Raw genomic sequence first — 24334 nt, forward strand, 5'->3', positions numbered from 1 at the left:
AAAATATTATTACATGTACTATAATATTCTTAAAATATTATTACATGTACTATAATATTCTTACTTGGATTATTTAGCGCAATTTATTTTATTAGTGAATATGTTACAATTATTGTATCACTTTATTATTTAAATTAATCAAAAAAATTAATACAGTACAATATAACACCAAACATTGTACAACATTATTAGAATATAGTGCTAATGCAATACAACATAATACAATACACCTACATTAAAATAATACAATAAAACATAATACAATACAATGTGTCAAACGCATCCTGTGTATTTTGATTACAAAAGAAGTTGGTCCTTCTTTTACTTATAAAAGATAACTTTATTTCTAAATTACCACTAAACTCTTAGGTAGAATTAGTGTAATGTTAAGAGAATGTAACACAGTTTTCCATTACCATTTTTGAAAATAGAAAGATATGGATCAGTGTATTTAAGAGTTGTCGTGAAAATCATACAATTCAATTTCCTGACATATATATTTATGCACATGTGCCAAAAGAATAAATAGATAGAAAGTAAATTTACAATCCTCACTCACTCACAATTGTTAAAGTGAATATGCATTACAACTGTGAACTGTCACTACTTTAGCCCTTTTTTTTTTTTTAGTTATAGCGTGATGGAGACAGTGAACATCAAGGATAAAGTGCTCTGCTGAAAGCCAAACTTCCTTTGGTTAATTAAATCCCAATGCTGTGTGTCATTGACCATTGACCAATGTTGTGTCATTTATTATTAACTAGGTGATGAATTTCTAGTTGATAAAATTACTTAAAAAATATCTTAAATCAGACAATAGTTTGCTTAATTTTTTGAAGCTAACTGCTCAAGATGCTCTATTAGCAATGATAACCTAATTATTTTCATTAAAAATGATAACCTAATAGGCTGTACAACAAAGTGTATGCACGGTGACTCTCAATATATACGAATGATTCTCTGAAATGACTGACAGTACATGCATGATTTTATCAGAAAGAATATTCTAAAATTATTTATGTATCACCATTTGTAGTTGTACCCTCTCGAATGAAGGAGTAATCAGCAACTAAAATGAAGCCCGAAATGTACACGCATGAGGCAGTTTTTTTCTAGAAGATTGATATTTCTCTAACTAGCAAAACCATACAAGTCCAAAGCTATCCAAACCATACCTGCAAAGTCCGGGGCTTAAATGGAGTACTTCTAAGCATAAAACATTGAGTAAACAGAATGTATACACACACACAGAGAGACATACTTTTAATGATTGTAAAACAGAATGTATACCAGCAAATTGAAAATAGAAAGAGGAGTGCAACTGTTCAAGTTTGTAGACAATATTCCAACCATGGCATATTTATAGCAAATCCTCGAAATCTGCCAAATAAACAATGCCTTGTCTCGTGAATCAAAGTTGAATTAAAATTGACAATAGATTAATTTAAATTAGATTGTTTATTCTCACAACACAACTCTCTGCTATGTTATTTGTCACAAACATTAAAATCTTCATACGATGAATCCTTTAATTGACAATAGATTAAGTTGATAATTAAATAGTGGCCAATTACCTAATTAACGAACATAATCATGAAAATAATTCAGAGAATAAACAAATACCCAAAAAGCAATAGAACAATTAAAGCACAAGAAAGATCTCACAGTAGTGATGAATCAAAGCTTCATTATCCTTCAACCAGAAAAATAGGTTTAGTTCTTCATAGAGAGAAGAGAAAAATTAAGATCTAGGGATTATTTCTTTTTCTCCAATCCCCAAAATCCTCCCTTTTTTCACAATAGATTCCTCCCTTAAATACTCTCTCTCTCTTCTCTTTTAGAATTCTATTTAAAATAAAATCCTAATATCTGAAATATTAAATTCGTAATTACAAAAATAACAAAAAATACAAAACACGTTAAACTAAAAACTGCAGGTCCGCAGTTGACAGTACGCGCCCACGCCTTATCAACAAAGTTCTTCTGACGCTCATACTTTCTTCAAGAGAACAATCATCCTTAAACATCATCTTATAGCTCAATTTTATCATCAATCAATAGAATTACACTTACAAAAGTAAAACACAAGTAAATCACTATTATTAAGTGCAAAACATTGATATTAAGGGAAGTAAACAATGCAAAACTAGTGCATAAATTGCACTCTAACAAATTCCCCCACACCCAGATGATGCTTGTCCTCAAGCATATAACTCAAGATTAATCCCAAATCTCCACTCAATTCTCATCTCAACTTATCCAAAAACAATTTTAAGCAAGCATACCTCAAGAAATTAAGTCGATCAACATTCGAGAGACCAGGATTTTTAAAGCATAGAATCTCATAAGATAGAATAAGAACATTCAACTACCAAGAAGATCCATTCAATATTCAAGTGCAACAAGATTTAATAGCCCTCTCAATAACTTCACTCCATGCACTCAAAGTGTTTAGGGTGTCATTTATTCACTCAAATCAAATCAAAGAATGCTATTACCATAAGCTTGCTCATATATCACATCTCAATCCACAAAACATGAATAAAATGCAAAAATCTAAGGGTCTTAAAAGGTTTGTAGTGGGGTTAAATAGGTTGAATGAAAAAGAAAGGTTTACGAAAGAAAAAGAGATCAAAATGAGAAGAATGAACTCATTGAATGAACTTATGATATCAAAATGCTTATTTCTACTCATGTCACCAAGAATGTAAACATTTTTTTTTCTTTTTTTTTCGATTTTTTTCTTTTTTTTTGTTGTTTTTTTTCTTTTTTTTTTGTTTTTGAATCAAACAAAAGAAACGAACCTTGCACAATTTAATTCAAGCATAATGCTTGTTGATCTAATTGAGAAACTTTATTAGAAGGTAGAAAAAGCAACAAAATATATCCACACAATGAGTCCAAAAATCTCCTTAAATTGAGGCTCAAAAAAGAAGAAAAATGGTTAAGTAGACGGAGAGAATTAGATGGGTGATTGTTAAGTCTCAAACAAAAGTAGCAAATAAAGGTCTTCGGGTAGAGAAAAAGGAAAATGTGAGAATAGAAAAATGGTAAATTGTTTGCCCTTATCATTTTAATGCATAAAATCCTGTAATGTGGCTTCAACATGCATAATAAAGCAAGTTCTAGAATAAACAAACTAGGATTGATATTCACATAACAAAAATAATTAGAGCAAAGTGGTTGCTCATAGGCTCAAATCCTCACAAAATTGGTAAATTTGCCATCAAATCATGTACTTTCTTCAAATGAATCAACCATCAATAGTGGTGTAGAATGAGAAGAAGGTATGAGTGATATATAAAAGAAAAGGTAAAAAGGATAAGAAGTGAGAAAGATGTATGTAGTAATAAAAAAAATGAAAGATAAAATGTGAGTGATGAAAGAATATGGTAAAATAAAAATAGATATGAATAATTTGAGATAGATGGGAAAAAAGTAGTGAGAAAGAAAAGAAAAGAAAAATAATAATATATGAAGCATACTAACTCCAAAATCATTTAAGGATGAGTAGAGTGAAAATAATAATTCCAGGCATCAATAATGCAAAAATCCCTCCCCCACATCAAGAACTTACATTGTCCTCAATGTAAGATAATCAAAGCTCACAACAAAATTAAAGCGTAAGGATAAAAGATTAAAGGCAAAAAGAAACTTCCCTGAATTGTGAGCTTTGATCCACATAACGTCTATGGGCTTGGCGGAAATGGTGGGGTAAATCCCACACTCTTGAAGTATGCGGCCAAATTCTGCTCCATCTTATTCAGCTTGTGCTCAATTTTCTCTAACTGAATGCTCAAAGGTGGTGCGAATGTAGAAGGAATAGTTGGTGGGGCAGTAGTGTCGTCGTCAAACTCGTCAGCAGAGGTAACACCACTCCTAGCATAAAGCTTCTTTGGAGGTTGAGTGGGTCCTGGTTCAGTAAACTGAAATCTCCCCTCCTTGAATTCAACCACACCTGTTCTTTCAAACATAGACATATCCAAAAATTCCTTTTTGCAAGCATGATGCAAATCGTTATTGTCAGGATCAAGCACACATAGGTTTATAGCTAACAGAGTAATGTATGGACCAAGAAATAAAGTCCTATACCGTTTAAGCACACTTTGAAATTGATCCGCTAACCAAAAACCTAAATTAGGCCTCACATCATTTAACATGCACCAGATAAAATAAAATTCAGTTTTAGAGAAAATTCCTGAGTGATCTTTCTTGCCTAAAAAATTATATGCTAAGAATCGATGCACACATTTCAAAACAGGATTACGTAAGAAAGAACTCTTTGATTTACTCGGGTCATAGGCATTGTGATCAACAGATAAATTACGCCAAAACCATAAGGCTCAAAATTTTCGCTAAAGTCACAAGTTGTTCCTAAATATGCATCACTAGAAGAATAATAATCATCAATGAATCCTAAAGCTAGGTTAAAATCCGTGATAGAGTGTGAAAAATTTCGTCCCATTAACCTAAACTTAATGACATCCGGGGTATGCAAAGTAAAATCATTCGGCATATTAAATTGAAAAGTAGCATAAAACTCCCTAATCAACTCAACATAACCCAAACAATCAACATCAACAAATTTACGCAACCCAATCTTATCTATCAAAGAATCAAAATTATCTTTAACATTCAATTTTTCAAGAGTCGGGTAATGAACATACTTAGCTGGAAGTATTTTGCGCGTGGAAATGTCTTTGTACCTCTCTTTCTCTTGTTGCGTCGCGAATGTGAGGCACCCTCCAAGATTGGATTCCGCAAGCTGCAAAGCACTCATGCCTTTTTCATGCTTCGATATTTGTCTCACGGATTGGCGTGAATCTGAAATTGTGTTCCATGGAACCGTAGTGGGAGCGGCAATCTTCGATTTCTTTGCGACGGGTGTCTTTTTAGATAACTTGGAAGTAGATGCTTTCCTCTTCGGCATTGTTACAATGATTACACTCACGGATTTCGATTTACCCGGCTGGAATACAGGGCGCAGGCTGGTTGCATTGTGTTGCTGCTCAACTGGAGCTTGCTGCACGGGTTGGGGCTGGTTGCGCACCGCTGGTTGCGCTGGTAAGTGCTGCGGCTGCTGCTGCGTGGCTGCGTTGCGGGGCGTTGCTGCTGCTGCTGCTTCGCGAGGGTGTCAGCTGGATTGATTTGCGCTACGCGCGCGGGCTGCAGCTGAGGATCTGCGTTGCGGGGCGTTGCTGCTGTTGCGTCGCGGGATGTGTTGCGCGCACGTGAGGCTTGCTTTGCGGGTGCTGCGTTGCGTTGGTGCGTTGCGGGCTTGCATTGCGCGCTGCTGGGGCTGCGTTGCGCGCTGGTGGGCTTGCATTATGCGCTGGTGAGGCTTGCGTTGCGAGCTGCTCTGCGAGACACGGGATGCTGGTGCTGCGCTCGCGGGATGGTTGCTGCAGGAGATGCTGGCTAGTTCCGGTAGGCTGGTTTTGCTGCTGGTGTGCTGCAAGAGGCTGGAGAAGAGAACAAGATCTGGAAAATTAGGGATTTTGTGAACAGTAAAAAAAAATTTTTTTTTTGAACAATGATTTTTTTATTATAAATAAATAAATAAATATATAAAAGAAGAACAAATGAAAATCTATTTTTTTTCGTTTTTTTAAATAAAAAAATAAATTAAATTTAAAAAAAAAATTAAATTTTTTTTTTTGAATCACTTTGAGACTCCAAAAATTTCAGAAGTACTTTTCTAATAAGCACGTGGGCAGGCCTTAAATCCATTTTACTTTAAAAATCACAGAAGTACTTATTAGTTACGACGTGGGCACGCCTTATCAAAAATTTTCTTCTGACCAAAATAAGCAAACACATTATTTAAAAAAAAATCTGAATCAAAATTAAAAGAAGATATAACAAAAATCAAAATAAATAAATTATTTGGGTTGCCTCCTAAAAAGCGCCTTTGTTTTATGTCTTTGGCTAGACACATTTATGCATCAATCTCCATAATTGGGACTCTCGAGAGCCACATCCTCCACAATATTCACCGAAAAACCTTCATAAAAAGGTTTTAAGCGATTACCATTAACCTTAAAAACTTTGTCAGAGGTCAGACTTCGAATCTCAATTGCACCATGAGGAAAAACATTAGTAACAATAAAATGTCCAACCCAACAAGAACGTAATTTATCCGGAAAAAGTTTAAGCTTAGAATGAAAAAGAAGAACTTTTTGACCAACAGAGAACTCATTTCTCAAAATCATTCTATCATGAAATGTCTTCGTCTTTTTCTTGTAAAAAACTTCCTGCACTATAGGGTTAATAACATCCACAGAAAATACTGAATGTTCCTCACTAGGATATTTCATGGCATCATTCATATTGAATTCTATAACCTCTCCATCAAACTCCATAGTGAGAGTCCCTTTATGTACATCCATTTTAGTCCTAGCAGTCTTAAGAAAAGGTCTTCCTAGTAAAATTGGGACAGAATTAGAGGAGTTATCATCTTCCATATCAAGTACATAAAAATCAGCAGGAAAAACCAACTCATTAACTTGTACTAAGACATCTTCTAATACCCCATCAGGATATGCATTAGACCTATCAGCTAGTTGAATTATCACGCCAGTTTCTTTTAATGGACCAACATTCAAAGATGAATAAATGGAACGAGGCATGACATTAATAGAAGCTCCTAGATCTAACAAAGCCTTTTCAATTCTAACACTACCAATTTTACAAGGGATAGTAAACATACCTGGATCCTTGCACTTAGGAGGTAGTTTCTTTTGAAGAATTGCTGAAACATTCTCCCCCATGTGAACTTTTTCATCTCCTCTTAATTTTCTCTTAGAGGTGCACAGTTCCTTAAGGACTCTAGCATATCGAGGTATTTGTTTTATAGCATCTAATAAAGGAATATTTACCTCAACCTTGCGAAATGTCTCAAGGATGTCTTTCTCTTGTTCCTCCTTCTTGGATTTTGCAAACCGGCTTGGAAAAGGAGGAGGTATCACAATAGGTAGGGGTTTCGCTCTGGTGGGTTGCACATCTTGAGATTTAGGCATCAATTCATTCTTCTCAAGCTCATCTTTTACATGCTTTGTCACTTTCTTACTAGGCTCTTGCAACTCCTTCCCACTTCTAAGGATGACAGCACTAACGTTTTGCTTTGGATTCACCTCAGATTGTGAAGGCAATCTCCCTAATACTTGAGACTCCAGACGGCTCACTGTAGTCGCCAATTGACTCATTTGGTTCTCCAAGTTCTGAATGCTTGCTGTAGTTGCCTGCTGAAATTGTTGAGTGTTAGTCGGAAGTGATTTAACAATTTCTTCAAGAGATATACCTGACTTGGAGTTTGACTGTGGAGGTGCTGGTTGTCTTGGTGGATACTGTTGTGGGAATCCTGACGGCCTAACTCCATACCTGAAGTTGGGATGATCCTTCCATCCCGGATTGTATGTTTGTGCATAAGGATCATACCTCCTCTGAGGCATGCTTGGAAATCCTCCAACTACATTGGCTTGTTCAACAGGTTCTTCTTGAAGTGTAGGACACATATCAGTTGAATGACCCATATTGAAACAAATGCCACAAGTCTTTACCTGTTGCACATTACTTACAACAAACTTTTCCACAAGAGAAGTAAGTTTATCTAAACGTTGTTCAACAGAAGAAATATTTACCTCATTCACCGTTCTTGAAGTGGCATCTTGCCTGTTGCCAAATTGTTGTGCATTGGCAGCCATATTTGAGATCAACTCCCTTGCTTGAGTAGGGGTCTTGTTCACCAACACCCCTCCACTAGCAGCATCTATCATACTCCTATCCATCAATGACAGTCCTTCGTAAAAATATTGAATAAGAAGTTGATCAGAAATCTGATGCTGAGGACAGCTGGCACACAATTGTTTGAATCGCTCCCAATACTCATACAAAGTTTCCCCAGGAAGTTGTCTGATCCCACAAATATCTTTTCTGATGTTGGCAACTCTTGAAGCAGGAAAGTACTTCTCGAGGAACTGCTTCTTCAAACCATTCCACGTTGTAATCGATCCAGGAGGCAAGTAGTACAACCAATCTTTAGCTAACCCATCTAAAGAGAATGGAAAAGCACGCAGCTTAATCTGCTCTTCAGTCACGCCTTGTGGTCTCATACTTGAACACACAACATGAAACTCCTTAAGATGTTTATGAGGATCTTCACTTGCAAAACCATGAAACTTGGGTAATAAATGAATAAGACCAGACTTTAATTCAAAATTTACCTCCAAATCTACATATTGGATGCAGAGTGGTTGCTGATTCAAGTCTGGTTCAGCTAACTCTCTAAGAGTTCTTTCTACATGTGCAGGTCTATCCATCACTTGTTCTTCTGAATCGCTAGATGATTCTACTAAATCAGGCACTGTATCTGTTTCAGAAAGCAAAGGCGACAAGGATCGTTGCTTAGCTCGGTTTGTCTGCTGTCTCAGCTGGCGAGTTGTCTTCCCAATTTCAGGATCAAACGAAAGTGTACCTGTACGAGAAGAATGAACCATACACCAAGTAAAACGTAAAAAGGATTAAATAAATGACACCAATCCCCGGCAACGGCGCCAAAATTTGATGGTTGTCGAAGCCAACAAAAATAAATTCCTACTCTAAATAAATTGTGTATAGTGATTGAGCAGGGTCGTGTCTACAGAGATCGGTAATTATTTAAATCCTTTTGAAACATAAAACGTAAAATGGGGGAATTGTTGACAATAATAAAAATCAAATAAAAATAACAAGAATGCAAATTAAAGTTGTAATTCAAATTGGAGAAAGCTCTGGTTGAAGGAATTAACTCAGCTTGATTCGACTACTGATCATTGATTCAAATATAGATTATTATTACTCATGAATAGATCGGTTATAGCTACTGAGACCCTCTAATAGCCAATCTCTCCTTAACTAGTCGATAACCAAGGTACGACTGTTGGTTATTTCCCTAATCAATAGACAACCCTAGATACGATCATAGAATTTAATCAATTGACAGCCTAAAAAACCAGAGAGACTCAAATCCTAATCAACACATATGATGATTCATTTAAATTAGATTGTTTATTCTCACAACACAACTCTCTGCTATGTTATTTGTCACAAACATTAAATTCTTCATACGATGAATCCTTTAATTGACAATAGATTAAGTTGATAATTAAATAGTGGCCAATTACCTAATTAACGAACATAATCATGAAAATAATTCAGAGAATAAACAAATACCCAAAAAGCAATAGAACAATTAAAGCACAAGAAAGATCTCACAGTAGTGATGAATCAAAGCTTCATTATCCTTCAACCAGAAAAATAGGTTTAGTTCTTCATAGAGAGAAGAGAAAAATTAAGATCTAAGGATTATTTCTTTTTCTCCAATCCCCAAAATCCTCCTTTTTTTCACAATAGATTCCTCCCTTAAATACTCTCTCTCTCTTCTCTTTTAGAATTCTATTTAAAATAAAATCCTAATATCTGAAATATTAAATTCGTAATTACAAAAATAACAAAAAATACAAAACACGTTAAACTAAAAACTGCAGGTCCGCAGTTGACAGCACGAGCCCACGCCTTATCAACAAAGTTCTTCTGACGCTCATACTTTCTCCAAGAGAACAATCATCCTTAAACATCATCTTATAGCTCAATTTTATCATCAATCAATAGAATTACACCTACAAAAGTAAAACACAAGTAAATCACTATTATTAAGTGCAAAACATTGATATTAAGGGAAGTAAACAATGCAAAACTAGTGCATAAATTGCACTCTAACAGCATATTTATAGCAAATCCTCGAAATTTGCCAAATAAACAATGCCTTGTCTCGTGAATCAAAGCTTAATTAAAATTGAAACTGAAAGTCTGGCTGGTGTTGTTTCCCTCTCTAGTTTTGCCTACATAAGTAAAGGGAAATGAGAATCATAAATGAAAATCTGCTTTTACAGGTCTTATTAGATAGACATAATGGGATCATGAGTTATCAGATAAGATTAAAACTGGATGTCATACCGCCACTCCATATCCTCAAAAGTCCGTAGTCCTTGTCTCAATTCTGTCTGAGGCCAATGTAAATCAAATTTGCGCAAGCTCTTAATGCACCACAGCTCTTCTGGAAGCTTTCTCAAGTAAGCACATGGGTTGACAATTAAGCTTTCAAGTTTCGGCATTACTCCAGCCCCCATCGTCCACTCATCTAGCCAATACATTGATTTCAGGTGCAAAACCTTAAGTTGGGAAAGCTACTCAAGCCAACAAAAGGAAGCTTTCTTCCTAAATATGAGTTCTGCTTCAGTTTCAGCACTTAAAGGTGTGGAAGCTTTTCCAGCATTGGCATGGGATCCTCCATTAGCTCAGTATTTGATAAACTCAGTTGGATCAGACTTGGGGGAAATTGGTATTCAGATAGGACCATTCTTGAGGGCTTGCTCTCATTCACCAGCTTCAAGCATTCAAGTTTGTGGAGTTCGCAAAGGCTTTTGGAAACCCCAGATTGATAGTAACTCAAATCTCCAGATATCTTTACAGTTTGAATATTTCGTAGTCTGCCCAATATATCTTGAGTGCAACTACTAGGGTGTAAGGCTGATATGAAAATGAGATTTTTCAGAGAGCTGCAATAATTTTTTGGTCGTGCGGGGAGAGTGATGCAACCGAAGTTTAGATGCATGAGTTTCTGCATCATCCAAATATCCTCTGGTGATTGATGTATGTAGCTTGATGGCATTTCTAGTGTTTGAAGGTTTAAGAGGGAGCGTAGCAGTGAAGGAATGCATTTGAGCGAAGGGATATTCAATTTTAAATACTTCAAAAGAAATAAATTCAATTTGGTCGAGAACTGCAGAACCCAAGTTCAGTACCCGAAGGCGTTTGAACTTTTTAGAAAAATTCTCGCATTCTATCAGAGCGTGATGATCGCTTTCTGAACTATAATTCATAAAAGATCGAAGATACATGTCAGAATGTTCTAAAGATAAAAACCAAATCAGAACCATCGTCGCTGGGTGGAAGTTGTTGCATCCGATTACTAATATCAATGATTGTACTATGGAGTCCATCAAGAAAAGCCATATTACTACTGCTTTCACTTTCATTTTCATTGTTTTGCTGTTGCATGATGTTGCTGAAGAATGTGTCAATGGCTTCCTTAGATTCATGGACAAAGTGATTGATGTCCTCCAGAATTTCCAGAACTAAGTTGCTATTTCAATACGTTAATTAGGTGATTCTCCTCATTGTCATCAGCGTTATACCCTCTAGGAAATTAGCTCAATTGTTTCCCTGCATTGATTTTCATTGGTATGTGATTTCTTATGAAATTCTTTTGAGCTTTCCTTATTAAAAAAGCTTGAGCTTTGATCACCTAATACTGATCTCAATTAACTTGTGAACGATTTTGTAATGAAATTAGGAGTTGATGAATTTTGATTTTTTAGTTTTTTGATTTAGTCAATTTGCTACTTTTATATATTTCATATTCAACCGAATTTGGGCATGGAAAGTTTGGATTCTAATATTTATATGTTTAGCTTTAATCAGTTTGACTTTCGCAATCTTTTTCCCCTCATCATTAAGGGATTCAGAATTACAGAAATGCTAGGAAGAGCAAGAAAATAACTTTGGAAATAAGTAAGAGGGAAAAAATTATGAAATTTGGAATGATTTTTTGCAGAGTATGTTGCGTTTACTAAACTGGAATTGGAATGAGCTGGAATCAGAATGAATAGGAATGCGAATGCCCTGGAATCGTAATAGGTAATGAGAATAAAAATAAGTTGTTTACTTAAACTGTAAGAATCGAAATCGGAATGAGCTGAATTGCAATTACTTTGTCTTGGAATCGGAATCGGAATTAGTTAGATTGTAACAAAATACTAAAAAGTACTATAACTATTAAACAAAAGTTAATAATATATAGTAAATATAAATTTTAAATAATAATTTAGACAAAATTATTAAATATATAATAAATTTTCTATTATACAAGTGAAAAATTAAATTAACATAACTTTTGCGCTACAGTAGTTAGTGTTTACCAAACATTTTGCTGCTGTAACTTAAAAGCTACAGTTGTCCAACCTTAATCCCAAACGCACACTCACTCATTTTTTTTCCCTCTCTGACAATTGAGGTATGGGTAAAATTTGTTAATATCTTAAAAATCAGACAATAATGTGACTATTTATTTTAAGATAACCGCTAAAGACGCTCTATTAGACAATGATAACCCACTTGTTGATAATGAGGTTAATTATGATTCAACGATTTAAAATATGAAAACATATGGAAAATGGCTGTATTTAACTTGATTCTATGAAAGTATTTCGATGAAATTTTAAAAATTTGGTACCTATTATCTTATCGAAATTTTTTTAAATTATAGTACTACTTGAACTTAATTCCCGTATTGGATTGATTGCATTGAATTCCCAGCACTGCCATTGCTTCTACCTGAAAGCCATTTAAGTTTGTGTAAGCTACCTACGGTTTGAATAACAATTTACTCATGAATTGTTGTTCATGATAACAGTTTGATTGAAAGTGCGGCTCTACTAATTCTCTAGATGAAAGTTTCCCACTTGTTTGTTCTCGTATGACCCCATAATGCTGCTATATCAGTTGTATTGGAAATTAATCAACTGGGTTACAACTCGACACCCCATCAATATTTAAGCAACCTACAGAACATTACTTGAGGAAATAAACTCATTGCGCCACTAGGCTTTTAACGAGGCTCATTTCTATGAATCTGGATAGCATTAGATATCTCTCCGAATACTGTTGGGAGTAGATTGCAGATCTCTGGCCTATACTACAAAGTGTATGTACGTTGACTCTCAATAAATACAAACGACTCTATGGTATGAATCAAAGCATCAATACATGCATCATTTTATTGAGAAAGGATATTCTAAGATTATTTATGCATCACAATTTTTAGTTGTACCGTCTCTAATGAAATTGAAGGTGCAATCAGCAACTAAAATGAAGCCAGAAATGTACATGCAAGAGGTAGTTTTCCTAGAAGATTGATATTTCTTTGACTAGCAAACCATACAAGTCCAAAGCTAGCCAAACCATACCTGCAAGTCGGGGATTTAAATGGAGTACTTCTAAGCATAAAACATTAATCAAAACACAGTATAGACACACACACACACCCCTACATACATACCAGCAAATTCAAAATGGAAAAAGGAGTGCAACTATTCAAGTTTGTAGACAATATTGCAACCATGGCATATTAAAGCAAATCCTTGAAATCAGCTAAACAAAACAATGCCATGTCTCATGAATCGATGCTCAGTTAAAATTGAAATTGAAAGTCCGGCTGGTGTTGTTTCCCTCTCCAGTTTTGCCTACATAAGTAAAGGGAAATGAGAATCATAAATGAAAATCTGCTTTGACAGTTCTTATTAGATAGATATAAAAAGATCTTTCTTTGTTTCTCTGCTGTAATTTGTGGCTATCCCACTCTGTTTTGCCAGTCAAGCTGAGTCTACGTTGGGACATAATTTTGACATTAGAAGCGGCCTCAATTAGTTTGGCACTTTTATAACCTCCTTGAAGGTTTTACGATAAACATAGATATATAGAGAAAGTGGGAAAAAAAGAAAATGCATATAAAAGTATGAGTTATCAGATAAGATTAAAACTCACTCAATTCAATCCATCAGATTCCGGAAGGATATAACTAGATGTCATATCGCCACTCCATATCCTCGAAAGTCCGTAGTCCTTGTCTCAACTGTGTCTGGGGCCAGTGTAAGTCCAATTTGCGCAAGCTCTTTATGCACCACAGCTTTTCTGGAAGCTTTCTCAAGTAAGCACATGGGTTGACAATTAAGCTTTCAAGTTTCGGCATTGCTCCAGCCCCCATCGTCCACTCATCTAGCCAATACATTGATTTCAGGTGCAAAACCTTAAGTTGGGAAAGCTACTCAAGCCAACAAAAGGAAGCTTTCTTCCTAAATACGAGTTCTGCTTCAGTTTCAGCACTTAAAGGTGTGGAAGCTTTTCCAGCATTGGCATGGGATCCTCCATTAGCTCAGTATTTGATAAACTCAGTTGGATCAGACTTGGGGGAAATTGGTATTCAGATAGGACCATTCTTGAGGGCTTGCTCTCATTCACCAGCTTCAAGCATTCAAGTTTGTGGAGTTCGCAAAGGCTTTTGGAAACCCCAGATTGATAGTAACTCAAATCTCCAGATATCTTTACAGTTTGAATATTTCGTAGTCTGCCCAATGTTAAGTGTTAGAAAATGTATATTTATAAAGAAGAAAATCGTCATTTTACATTTCAAGTCTTACTAACAACCCTTACTTTTATGTATTTAAGGTTCTTGTAATTTAATTATGTGTGTTTTATTTTAATTAAGTATTTTGTGTATTTTAGGGGCATCATAGTCATTTCACAATAAACGAGAGATCAAACGGCAAAACGAACATCACTTTTGAACTCAGGACGGTCGAAAACCTTAGGAGGAGCATAAAAGGAAAAATGGCACTGTTCACATGTACGGTACTGTCTACGTTACTGTTCACGACACTGTTCACATAGACGGATCGATGACGTGGCATTGACCGATGATGTGGCATTGACTGATGAGGTGTCATGATCCTGTTGGTCTAAAATTCTTATGAACTGTTGATGGTGACGTGGCAGCATATTAGTGGACCAAAACTTGCGCGTACGATACATGCATTACACAGGATTATTTTCAACCAAACCGCGTTACTGTTCAAAGCCGGGTCAAACCGTGTTACTGTTCACCTGTGTGGTCAAACCGCGTACTGTTGACTGATGACGTGGCGCAATCCTGAGCGTCCAAACTATTTTTAATCCGATGGCCATGATTTACTCCATGTATCTATAAAAAGGGGGTCTCTCCCCCCTAATTGGATATCTCTGAATCCATTTTTGGACTCCATTTTCTGTAATTCTCTCTCCATCTTATATTTTCTACGTATTTTAATAAATTCCCATTTTGCCCCTAGTTCAATTATGAGTAGCTAATTTTCTTTCAAGCTTGGGTTGAAGGTGAAGTCTCAACATGTGTCATGGGCTTTATTTGGTAAATTTACTTTCTCTTCCCCTCTAATTTTTGTGGATGTTTTGACTTCTCGTCGACAAATAATACTAATCTTGTCTAGTACCGCCTTGGTTCCACCGGCCCCCTAGTACAAGGTTATTATTATTTGGCACAATAAGCCCTTAGCACCATATTGATTAGAGTGTGGTTCATGAGGTGTGGATTCCCCCCTCACGATTTAATTGGTATTAATAAGGAATATTTAGCCCATGATGCATGTTGATACGGATCCGAATACCCAAGTACGTCATTTCAATAGAATTATCTTCAATTTATTCTCGTCATTGCAATTCCAATTTTAGAATTTATTATTGTCATTTCAATTCCAATTTTAGGATAATTTAAATCACTTCCACCACAATTCCAACCACCCATTTACAAAATTAATTCTACATATAATTAAAATCCACCTCTTCGTGGGATCAACACTCGTCACCATTAGTCTATTCTACAATAGATTCGTGCGCTTGCGAGTACATTAAAATTTGCACAACACCCAATATAGTCGGAGTGCAACTACTAGGGTGTAAGGCTGATATGAAAATGAGATTTTTCAAAGAGCTGGAATAATTTTTGGAGGTGCAGGGAGAGATGCAATAGAAGTATAAATGCATGAGTTTTTGCATCATCCAAATATCATGTGGTGACTGATCTATGTAGCTAGATGGCATTTCTAGTGTTTCAAGGTTTAAAAGGGTGCATAGCAGTGAATGAAGGCATTTGAGCGAAGGGATATTCAATTTCAAATACTTCAAAAGATATAAATTTTCTAATCCGGATGGATATTGGTCAAGAACTGCAGAACCCAAGTTCAGGACCCGAAGGTATTTGAACCTTTTAAAAAAATTCTCGTAATCTTTCGAATTAAGATGATTGTTTTTTGAACTGTGATTCAGAAAAGATTGGAGGTACATGTCAGAATGTTTCAAAGAAGAAAAGAAGTCAATCAGATCTTTCAAAATGAAGCACCGTTTAACATTTGCCAGAGATTCCTCTTCCATGTCAGGCATCCAGACAAATCCCGTCTTCTCTGCCACCAAAGCCAACGAAGTATATATAAAACTTGGAACATAACATGATTTAATTGTGTCTCTGGCTCTTCTCTTACTCACTTTAATGAAGCCGCGATGGATTAGTTCTTTCAAGTAATGTTCGGCAGTTTCTTCACCGTTGTATGGTATGAAACCTTCAGCTACCCACAACTGATATAACTGCCTTGTAGATATCTCAATACTTGGAGGGAAGACACACAAATAGATGCAGCAGACTTTCAAGTGAAAAGGTAACTCCATCACAGTATAAATTTGTCTCCAAACTGTCAGAAACGCTTCGCCTAGAAAATAATTTTCTAATGGCATACTTCCATAGTGTAGGATGAAAAATTGCCAGGATTCATGCTTTAATCTAATCATTGGTCCTCCATTGAGCACTGAATCAGGCCGAATCTTCTCTCCGTTTTCCATTTCCAATGACAGAAGGAGCTCTGGATCAGTGACCGTTATCAATACTCTGCTTCCATTCTGATTGTCAGGAAGAACTTGTTCAAGATTATCCCATTGTTGAAAAGTCATGCATGCGGCAAAATTTCAAAGGGCTACCAAACAATTAAGGAAAAAATGAAAAGTTGGCAAATTTATCAAATTTGCCAAATGGACACCATTGACATATTTGCATGGGTTAGGTGGAATAGTACTATCTTCAAGCCTATAAATAGAGAGCATTTCTTCATTCCATTTTATCCCAAAATTGTTAAGCTTATAAGTTTCTAAGCTTTTGAGAGAAGTGTCTCTGGGGAATTTATTTTTCCTGCAGAGTATGAGAGTACTGGGTATATTTGGGTTTCTGGAAAGTGAGATTCGTTACTCAAATATTTTACTCTATTAATTGTTAAATAAACAATTATTCTTTCTTGCCTTCGTGGATGTAGGTTTAATTACCGAACCACGTAAATTTTGTGTCTTTTATTTTTCAGTAATTATTTGGTGTGCTTGATTCCGCATTCCGCACACAACAAGTGGTATCAGAGCCGACGGTTCGTACTTGGGGGATACGGTATTGTTCATGTATACGGCACTGTTCACGTATACAATACTATTCATGTATACGGTATTGTTCACATGCGGTACTGTTCACGAATACGGTGGAGACGACCATTTGTACTTGAGAGACAGTCTATTATAAGTAGTGTGTATTTTTTCATGTCTAGGAAAGTTCTGTAAAAAAAGGTGATAAGAGTCTAAGGATTCTGGTTTTTTAATTGTGACCAAGTTCCTATCCAGTTTCATGGGAACTTTCCTGGTGTATTTATTCACGCGAAATTAACATCATAGAGGTTGTTTTTCAAGTGGAAATAGTTCGTTGAGAAAATGGTAGAAGGTGAAACTTCCAAAATTGGGGAGAGATCTACCGAGACTATTTCAGGAGACACTTCAGGTGGGAGGCGAGATTTGTCAAATCGCTATTCAACACATGTTATAGGAGGTCAAAAGATCGATTTTGAAAAGTTTGATGGGAAAACCAACTTCGGCATGTAGAGGCGCGAAGTTATGGATGCCCTTATTCAAATCGATCTTGATGTTGTTCTGAAAAATAAAAGACACTTGTATGATGAAGAAATTGGGGATCGTATGAACGAGAAAGCTTGTGGTCAGATTAGATCTTGTTTGACCAAGGAGGTGAAATACTTGGTGACAGATGAGGAGTGTACGGTGACTTTATGGCGTACATTAGAGGAGAAGTACCTGCTGAAAAGTCCTGAAAATCGTCTTCATGCAATGAGCCAAGTATATGGCTTTCGAATGAAGTCTGAGGTGTCAAGGCACGATCATGTCTCAAGATTTGAAAAGTTACTTGCTGATTTGAAGAATCTTGATGAAGATATTAAGGATGAAGTCAAAGCTATGATTCTGTTACACTCACTACTAGAAGAATATAGTCATTTTGTGACTATCTTGATAAATGGGAAGAGTGTGATCGTCTTCAAAAATGTTTTCACAACATTGACTAACTTGGAGATTTGGAATAATGATAAAAATTCTGAACGAGCATCGTCTAAAGTTTTGGTGAGTAGAGATTGGGCTATGGAGAAACAGAAGAAGCGTGGTGGAAGGAATTCTCGATCTAAATCGAGAAGCAGAAATATAGCTCAAGATTAGTGCGCCTTTTGTCATGAAAATGGCCATTGGAGGAAAGATTGTCCAAAGACTCAAAAGAGAGATGGAAAAAAACCAGCAGCAGCAAACATGGCATAGAAAGATGAGGACTCTAATTATTCACTAAGTATCACTCATGCAACATATATGGCTAGTTCGAGCGAGTGGATACTTAATACTGGAGCAACCTATCATTTGTGTCTTATTAAGGAATGGTTTACGAATTTTCATAATCTGGAATCCGGTGCAGTTGTGATGGGGAAAAATCAACCTTGTCATACAATGGGGATAGGAACAATTCGGCTCAAAATGTTTGATGGAATGGTCAGAGAACTCAAAGAGGTTAGATTTGTTCCAGTTTTAAAGAAAAATCTAATTTCTATGGGTGCTCTGGAACCTAAAGGCTACAAGGTTACCATTAAAGATGGTATAATGAAGTTTACACACGGGGCTATGGTGATTCTGCAAGGGGTTCGGCGTCACAATCTGTATTATTTGAAAGGAGGTACAACTAATGAAGCAAATGTTGTTGAGGCGCACAGTGACACCACCAAGTTATGGCATGTACGACTGGGACATGTTGGAGAGAAGTATTTGCAAACTCTGATGAGGCATGGACTCTTAAAAGGTACCAAAACCTATAAATTAAATTTTTGTGAGCATTGTGTAGTAGGCAAGAAAACAAGGGTCAAGTTTGATACAGCTAATCACGATACTCATGAGATCTTTGAATATGTTCATAGTGATGTATGAGGACCAACCAAGACTGCATCAATTGGTGGAAGCCATTATTTTGTTACTTTTGTTGATGATTTCTCTAGACGTGTGTGGGTATACACCATGCGAGCAAAGGATGAGGTTCTAAAGATTTTCGTGAAATGGAAGAAATTGGTGGAGACTCAAACTGGCAGAAAGATCAAAGTATTACGATATGATAATGGGGGTGAATATACTTCTGATCCATTCTTGCAAGTATGCCAGAATGAGGGTATTAAAAAACATTTCACAATGAGACATACTTCACAACAGAACGGTGTGGCTGAGCGTATGAATCGTACTTTACTGGAGAAGGTACGGTGTATGTTATCTAATGTTGGTTTAGATAAAAAGTTTTGGGCTGAAGCTGTGAGCTACGCAAGTCACTTAGTAAACCGGTTGCCTTCTACTGCAATTGGAGGTAAAACTCCTATGGAAATGTGATCTGGAAAGCATGCACAAGACTATAATTCCCTTCGTATATTCGAGTGTCCAGCTTATTATCATGTCAAAGAAGGTAAACTAAATCTTCGTGCTAGAAAAGCTATCTTTGTGGGATTCAAAGGTGGAGTAAAGGGCTTTAAGCTTTAGGATCTCGAAGACAAAAAGTTTGTGTGTAGCAGAGATGTCACATTTGATGAAGCTTCAATGATAAAAGCTTCAAGTTCTCAGCAGGTGGAGAACAAGACCAAAGAGGTATTGCAGCGGGTGGAGTTTGATGCAACTCCATATGTACCAGTTAGTTCTACATCAAAGAATGGTTCAACTATGGAGGTGACACCTAGAGTTGAAGAAGAGGTTGTTTCTTCTGATGTCCCACAAAATGAAGAAACAATTGATGATGTAGATAATGATGATTTTATAGCAACAAAGAAGCCAAGAAGAGAGATAAAGAAACCCGGATGGCTTACTAAAGATATAGTGATAGCCTATGCACTTTCAGTTATTGATGATGACATCCCCAACACTTTTGGTGAAGCATTACGCAGCAGTGAAAGTGATCAGTCTAGCTAGCCATGGAAGAAGAGATGAAATGTCTCTATCAAAACCAGACTTGGGAACTTGTAAAGTTACCAAAGGGGAAAAAGGCTATTGGGAATAAATGGGTCTACACCAAGAAGCAAGGATCTCCGAATCAATCAACTCCTCGATACAAGGCAAGGCTCGTGGCAAAAGGTTTTGTTCAGAAGAAAGGTATTGACTACAATAAAGTTTTCTCTCTAGTTGTAAAACATACTTCTATTCGCATCTTACTTGCTTTAGTTGCAGAATATGAGTTAAAGTTGGCTCAGTTGGATGTTAAGACGGCATTCTTACATGGAGATTTGGAGGAGGAAATCTATATGATTCAGCCTTGTGGTTTCAAAGTTAGTGGAAAGGAAAATCATGTGTGTAGGTTGATTAAATCTTTGTATGGACTGAAGCAATCACCAAGGCAGTGGTACAAAAGATTTGATCAATTTATACAAGGGCAGAAATTCACCAAAAGTGAACATGATCATTGTGTTTACTTTAGAAGACTACCATATGGAGATTTCATCTATTTGTTACTCTATGTCGACGATATGCTTATAGCTTCGAAGAGTAGAGATGAGATCGAAAGATTAAAGAAGCAGCTAGCTTCTGAGTTCGAGATGAAAGACTTGGGTGATGCATAGAGAATACTTAGGATGGAGATTCGTAGAGACAAGAAGAATGGGAGCTTATGGTTGACTCAAAAGTCTTATTTAAAGAAAGTGCTAGAAAGATTCGGTATGGATGACAAAACTAAACCGGTATATACACCTCTAACTCCTCATTTCAAATTAAGCTCTTCTTCATGTCCTAGATCTCAAGAGGAGCGCAATTACATGGCTCGTGTTCCATATGCTAGTGTTGTGGGTAGTCTTATGTATGTTATGGTATGTACAAGGCCCGATATATGTTAAGATGATTGCTTTTTAAACTGTGATTCAGAAAAGACTGGAAGTACATGTAAGAATGTTTCAAAGAAGAAAAGAAGTCAATCAGATCTTTCAAAATGAAGCACCGTTTAAAATTTGCCAGTGATTCCTCTTCCATGTCAGGCATCCAGACAAATCTCGTCTTCTCTGCCACCAAAAATAATGAAGTGTAGTATACATGACTTAGAACATAACACGCTTTAATCGTGCCTCCGGCTCTTCTCTTACTCACTTTAATGAAGCTGCGATGGATTAGTTCTTTCAAGTGATGTTCGACAGTTTCTTCATCGTTGTATGGTATGAAACCTTCAGCTACCCACAACTGATATAATTGCTCCGTAGATATCTCAATACTTGGAGGGAAGACACACAAATAGATGCAGCAGACTTTCAAGTGAAAAGGTAACTCCAACACAGAACAAATTTGTCCCCAAGCTGTCGGAACGCTTCGCCTTGAAGATAATTTTCTAAGGGCATACTTCCATAGTGTAGGATGAAAAATTGCCAGGCTTCATGCTTTAATCTGATCAATGGTCCTCCAAAGAGCACCGAATCAAGCCGAATCTTCTCTCCATTTTCCATTTCCAACGACGCAAGGAGGTCTGGATCAGTGACTGTTATAAATACTCTGCTTCCATTCTCATCATCAGGAAGAAGTTCTTCAACATCAATCCATATCTCACTGTCATCGAAGACATCATCAAGCACAATAAAGTACTTCTTGTTTGTTAGGTAATCTCGAAGAATAGATTTCTTCAATTGATAATCTTCACCGATAATTACACTAACCCGAGATGGAGGGATCACAGACTTAATTATGTCATCCAATATCCTGCGAAAATCATAGTCTAAGGAAACCCTGACCCAAGCATGACAGTCAAAATAGAACTTGACATGGTTATTATTGTAAGTATCTGCAGCAAAAGCAGTCTTATCGAAGCCACCGCTGTCGAGAATTGCAACCACTGAAAGCCCAGATGATCCCTCAATCAATAGATCAAACAACTCCTCTCTGCCCCTTTCAAAATGACTGATATCAAGCCGAGGTTGTCCCTCACTCAACAGGTGAATGATTTCGTTACTTTTTTCACTGATATCAAAACCATTGTCGCCGGGTGGAAGTTGTTGCATCCGACTTCTAATATCAATGATTTTAGTGTGGAGTCCAACAAGAAGAGCCATATTAGTACTGCTTTCACTTTCTGCTTCACTGTTTTGCTGCTGCATGATGTTGGTGAAGTATGTGTCAATGGCTTCCTCAGATTCATGGACAAAGTCATTGATGTCCTCCAGAATTTCCAAAATATCTGCTGTTTCAACGTCTTCTTCATCGCTTTCTTCTAAGTCCAACAGTTGCAAAAAAGGCAAAGATATATTGGAGTCATCGAAATCTTCTCTAAGGAGTTGAAACAAATGCCGAGCCATGTCAACTTCATATTTTCCCAGCAGAGTAGTAACAATAATTTCGGACTCCGTAAGAAGGTTTTGAAAAAGTGGAGTTAAATTTGTTGAATCTGGCAGCGGCAACGTGCCTTCTTCACCTGCTAACACCCTTTTCAACCTCTCACGAAATAGTCGGAGGTGGACGTCCAGCATGTCTCCTTCTCTCTGTAGCACCCAGAGGTATCGTTGAAAGATTAAACACCATGGAAGAATTTGAAAGGAAAATGCCAAGAAACTGTGTAAGTGGCTAAACCTTGAAAAATTGATCATTTTTTTGCATTGTAAGTTGCGCGTTCATTTAGAGAAAAGTCCAAGACGCGTGCCTTTTGAAAAGAACAGGTATCCCAATCGGTATCCAACCTTTATCTTATTTAATTACTACCATGACATAATTGATGGTGCTTAAATCAATTGTTTCTTTTTAAATTTAAAGAATTTTTCATTAAAAAAAAATTTTAATATCAATTTGCCTTCAGTGGCGTAACTGCCTCAAGCCCAGTAACAGGACTAATTAAAAATTTTACAATTTTTGGGCATGGAAATAGTAGTATTGAACATTAGAAAGGTAAGGTTGTTCTGTTAAAGAATTGATATTGACATAATTTTATTTTGGTTTTCGTGGAAAAAAAAAATTTGTTGACAAGCAAGAAAATATTTTTATTTTTTAAAATTTATTATTCATATTTTATCATATTAAAGTAATTTTAATAATAAATAGAAACATAATATTACAATAAATAAATTAAAGTTTAAATTATTTTGAATATTATAAAAAATAATGTTAATATTATTAATAGGAAGACATTTTGTTAATTTTAAAATCTTTTTAATCCAAAGGTTTATTTAAAATCTCTATAATAAATACAAATATAAGATTAAAATAAAAATCATAATTTGAATTTTTTAATATTATTTTAAATGTTAAATATGCTTTAATGTTATTAGCCTACTACGTAGATTTTATTATTTATATTATATTCGTATTGATTAAAATTTTTTAAAGTCAATTTTTTAGTTATTAAGATATCATAGTTAAAGAAAAGATTTTGGTGCAACTGTTTAAAATTTCAGGGTCTAAATGATAATTTTTTTAAAATTTAAGGAAGTAGGTATTATTTTTCCGACAATTTATTTTACTTTTGAGGGAAATCCAATAAGAAATATCATCAGAGAACATTAATTTAACATTCTTTACTTTTATGAAAAAAGTGGAAACCAAGAACTATTCAATTTTGTATTTTTTGTTTGTAATTCAAAAAATGCATCCACCAAACATGCTTATCTTGATTTTCCCACTTTATTCATTTTCGATGCTTTTCAAAAGAGGTTCCTTTAATCCATCTAGCATCTGCAGCCCCCGCTATTTTTACAAATCTCCATCCCACATCTACACTATCAAACAAGTTGATGGAAATTGAACCCATTAAGTTATGTTCATTACTGGTCATTGTCTTTCTATGAGCCACTTATTTTGAGCATTAGCGATCTTATAAGGAATCATGCCTTTTCAAGATCTTTTTCTTTCATTTCCCTATTGTAGTAGTTAATTAAATAAAGAACGAACAGCTGAACTTGGTCTATTTCGAGGAAGACCAAGGCTTCCAATACTAGAGGTAGGGGTGGGCAAATTCGGTTTGGATCGGTTTGAGACATATTATCAAATCGATCCAAACCTATCGGTTTGAAATATTTTCAAACTGATATCAACCTAAAATTTTTTCAATCTGGATCGGTTTGGATCCTCAGTTTGAACTTATTAGCTAAAAGCTCACTTCTTTTATATTATTTTACCTAAATTATTTGTTATTTTTTTGTGTCCGTAATCTAAATTAATACCTCTTTTATATTATTCATATCTACTTTGATATCTACATAACAATTCAAAAATACATCCATACAAGTTCACAACATAATACAAAACAAACTCACAAAATTAAAATAAACTTGAACAACAATTGACAATT

At 35.8% G+C, this 24334-nt stretch overlaps 2 protein-coding genes and 1 non-coding gene across 11 annotated transcripts in view; 1 reads left to right on the forward strand and 2 right to left on the reverse strand.

Moving 5' to 3' along the window:
• Positions 1–22547, reverse strand: part of LOC102607619 (disease resistance RPP8-like protein 3) — a 119232-nt gene extending 96685 nt beyond the window's left edge. Inside the window, exon 1 of the mRNA XM_052442326.1 lies at positions 22410–22547. Coding sequence (XP_052298286.1) covers positions 22410–22523 — 114 coding nt within the window. The 5' untranslated portion in view covers positions 22524–22547. The remainder of the gene's footprint in view (positions 1–22409) is intronic.
• Positions 1–24334, reverse strand: part of LOC127902639 (probable disease resistance protein RF9) — a 91613-nt gene that overhangs the window by 36539 nt on the left and 30740 nt on the right. Inside the window, exon 2 of one of the 9 annotated variants that reach the window (XM_052442338.1) lies at positions 13193–13340. The exons of the other annotated variants lie outside the window; for them this stretch is intronic. The gene's annotated coding sequence lies outside the window, so the exon portion shown is untranslated. Of the gene's footprint in view, positions 1–13192; positions 13341–24334 lie in introns of those variants that run through there. 9 annotated transcript variants of the gene reach the window in all.
• Positions 7834–7940, forward strand: LOC127902834 (small nucleolar RNA R71). The gene has a single exon (XR_008055472.1). It is a non-coding gene; the product is annotated as a small nucleolar RNA R71 (small nucleolar RNA).

This window comes from Citrus sinensis, chromosome 5 (genome assembly GCF_022201045.2).
Source record: "Citrus sinensis cultivar Valencia sweet orange chromosome 5, DVS_A1.0, whole genome shotgun sequence".
In the NCBI taxonomy this organism is placed as follows: domain Eukaryota; kingdom Viridiplantae; phylum Streptophyta; class Magnoliopsida; order Sapindales; family Rutaceae; genus Citrus; species Citrus sinensis.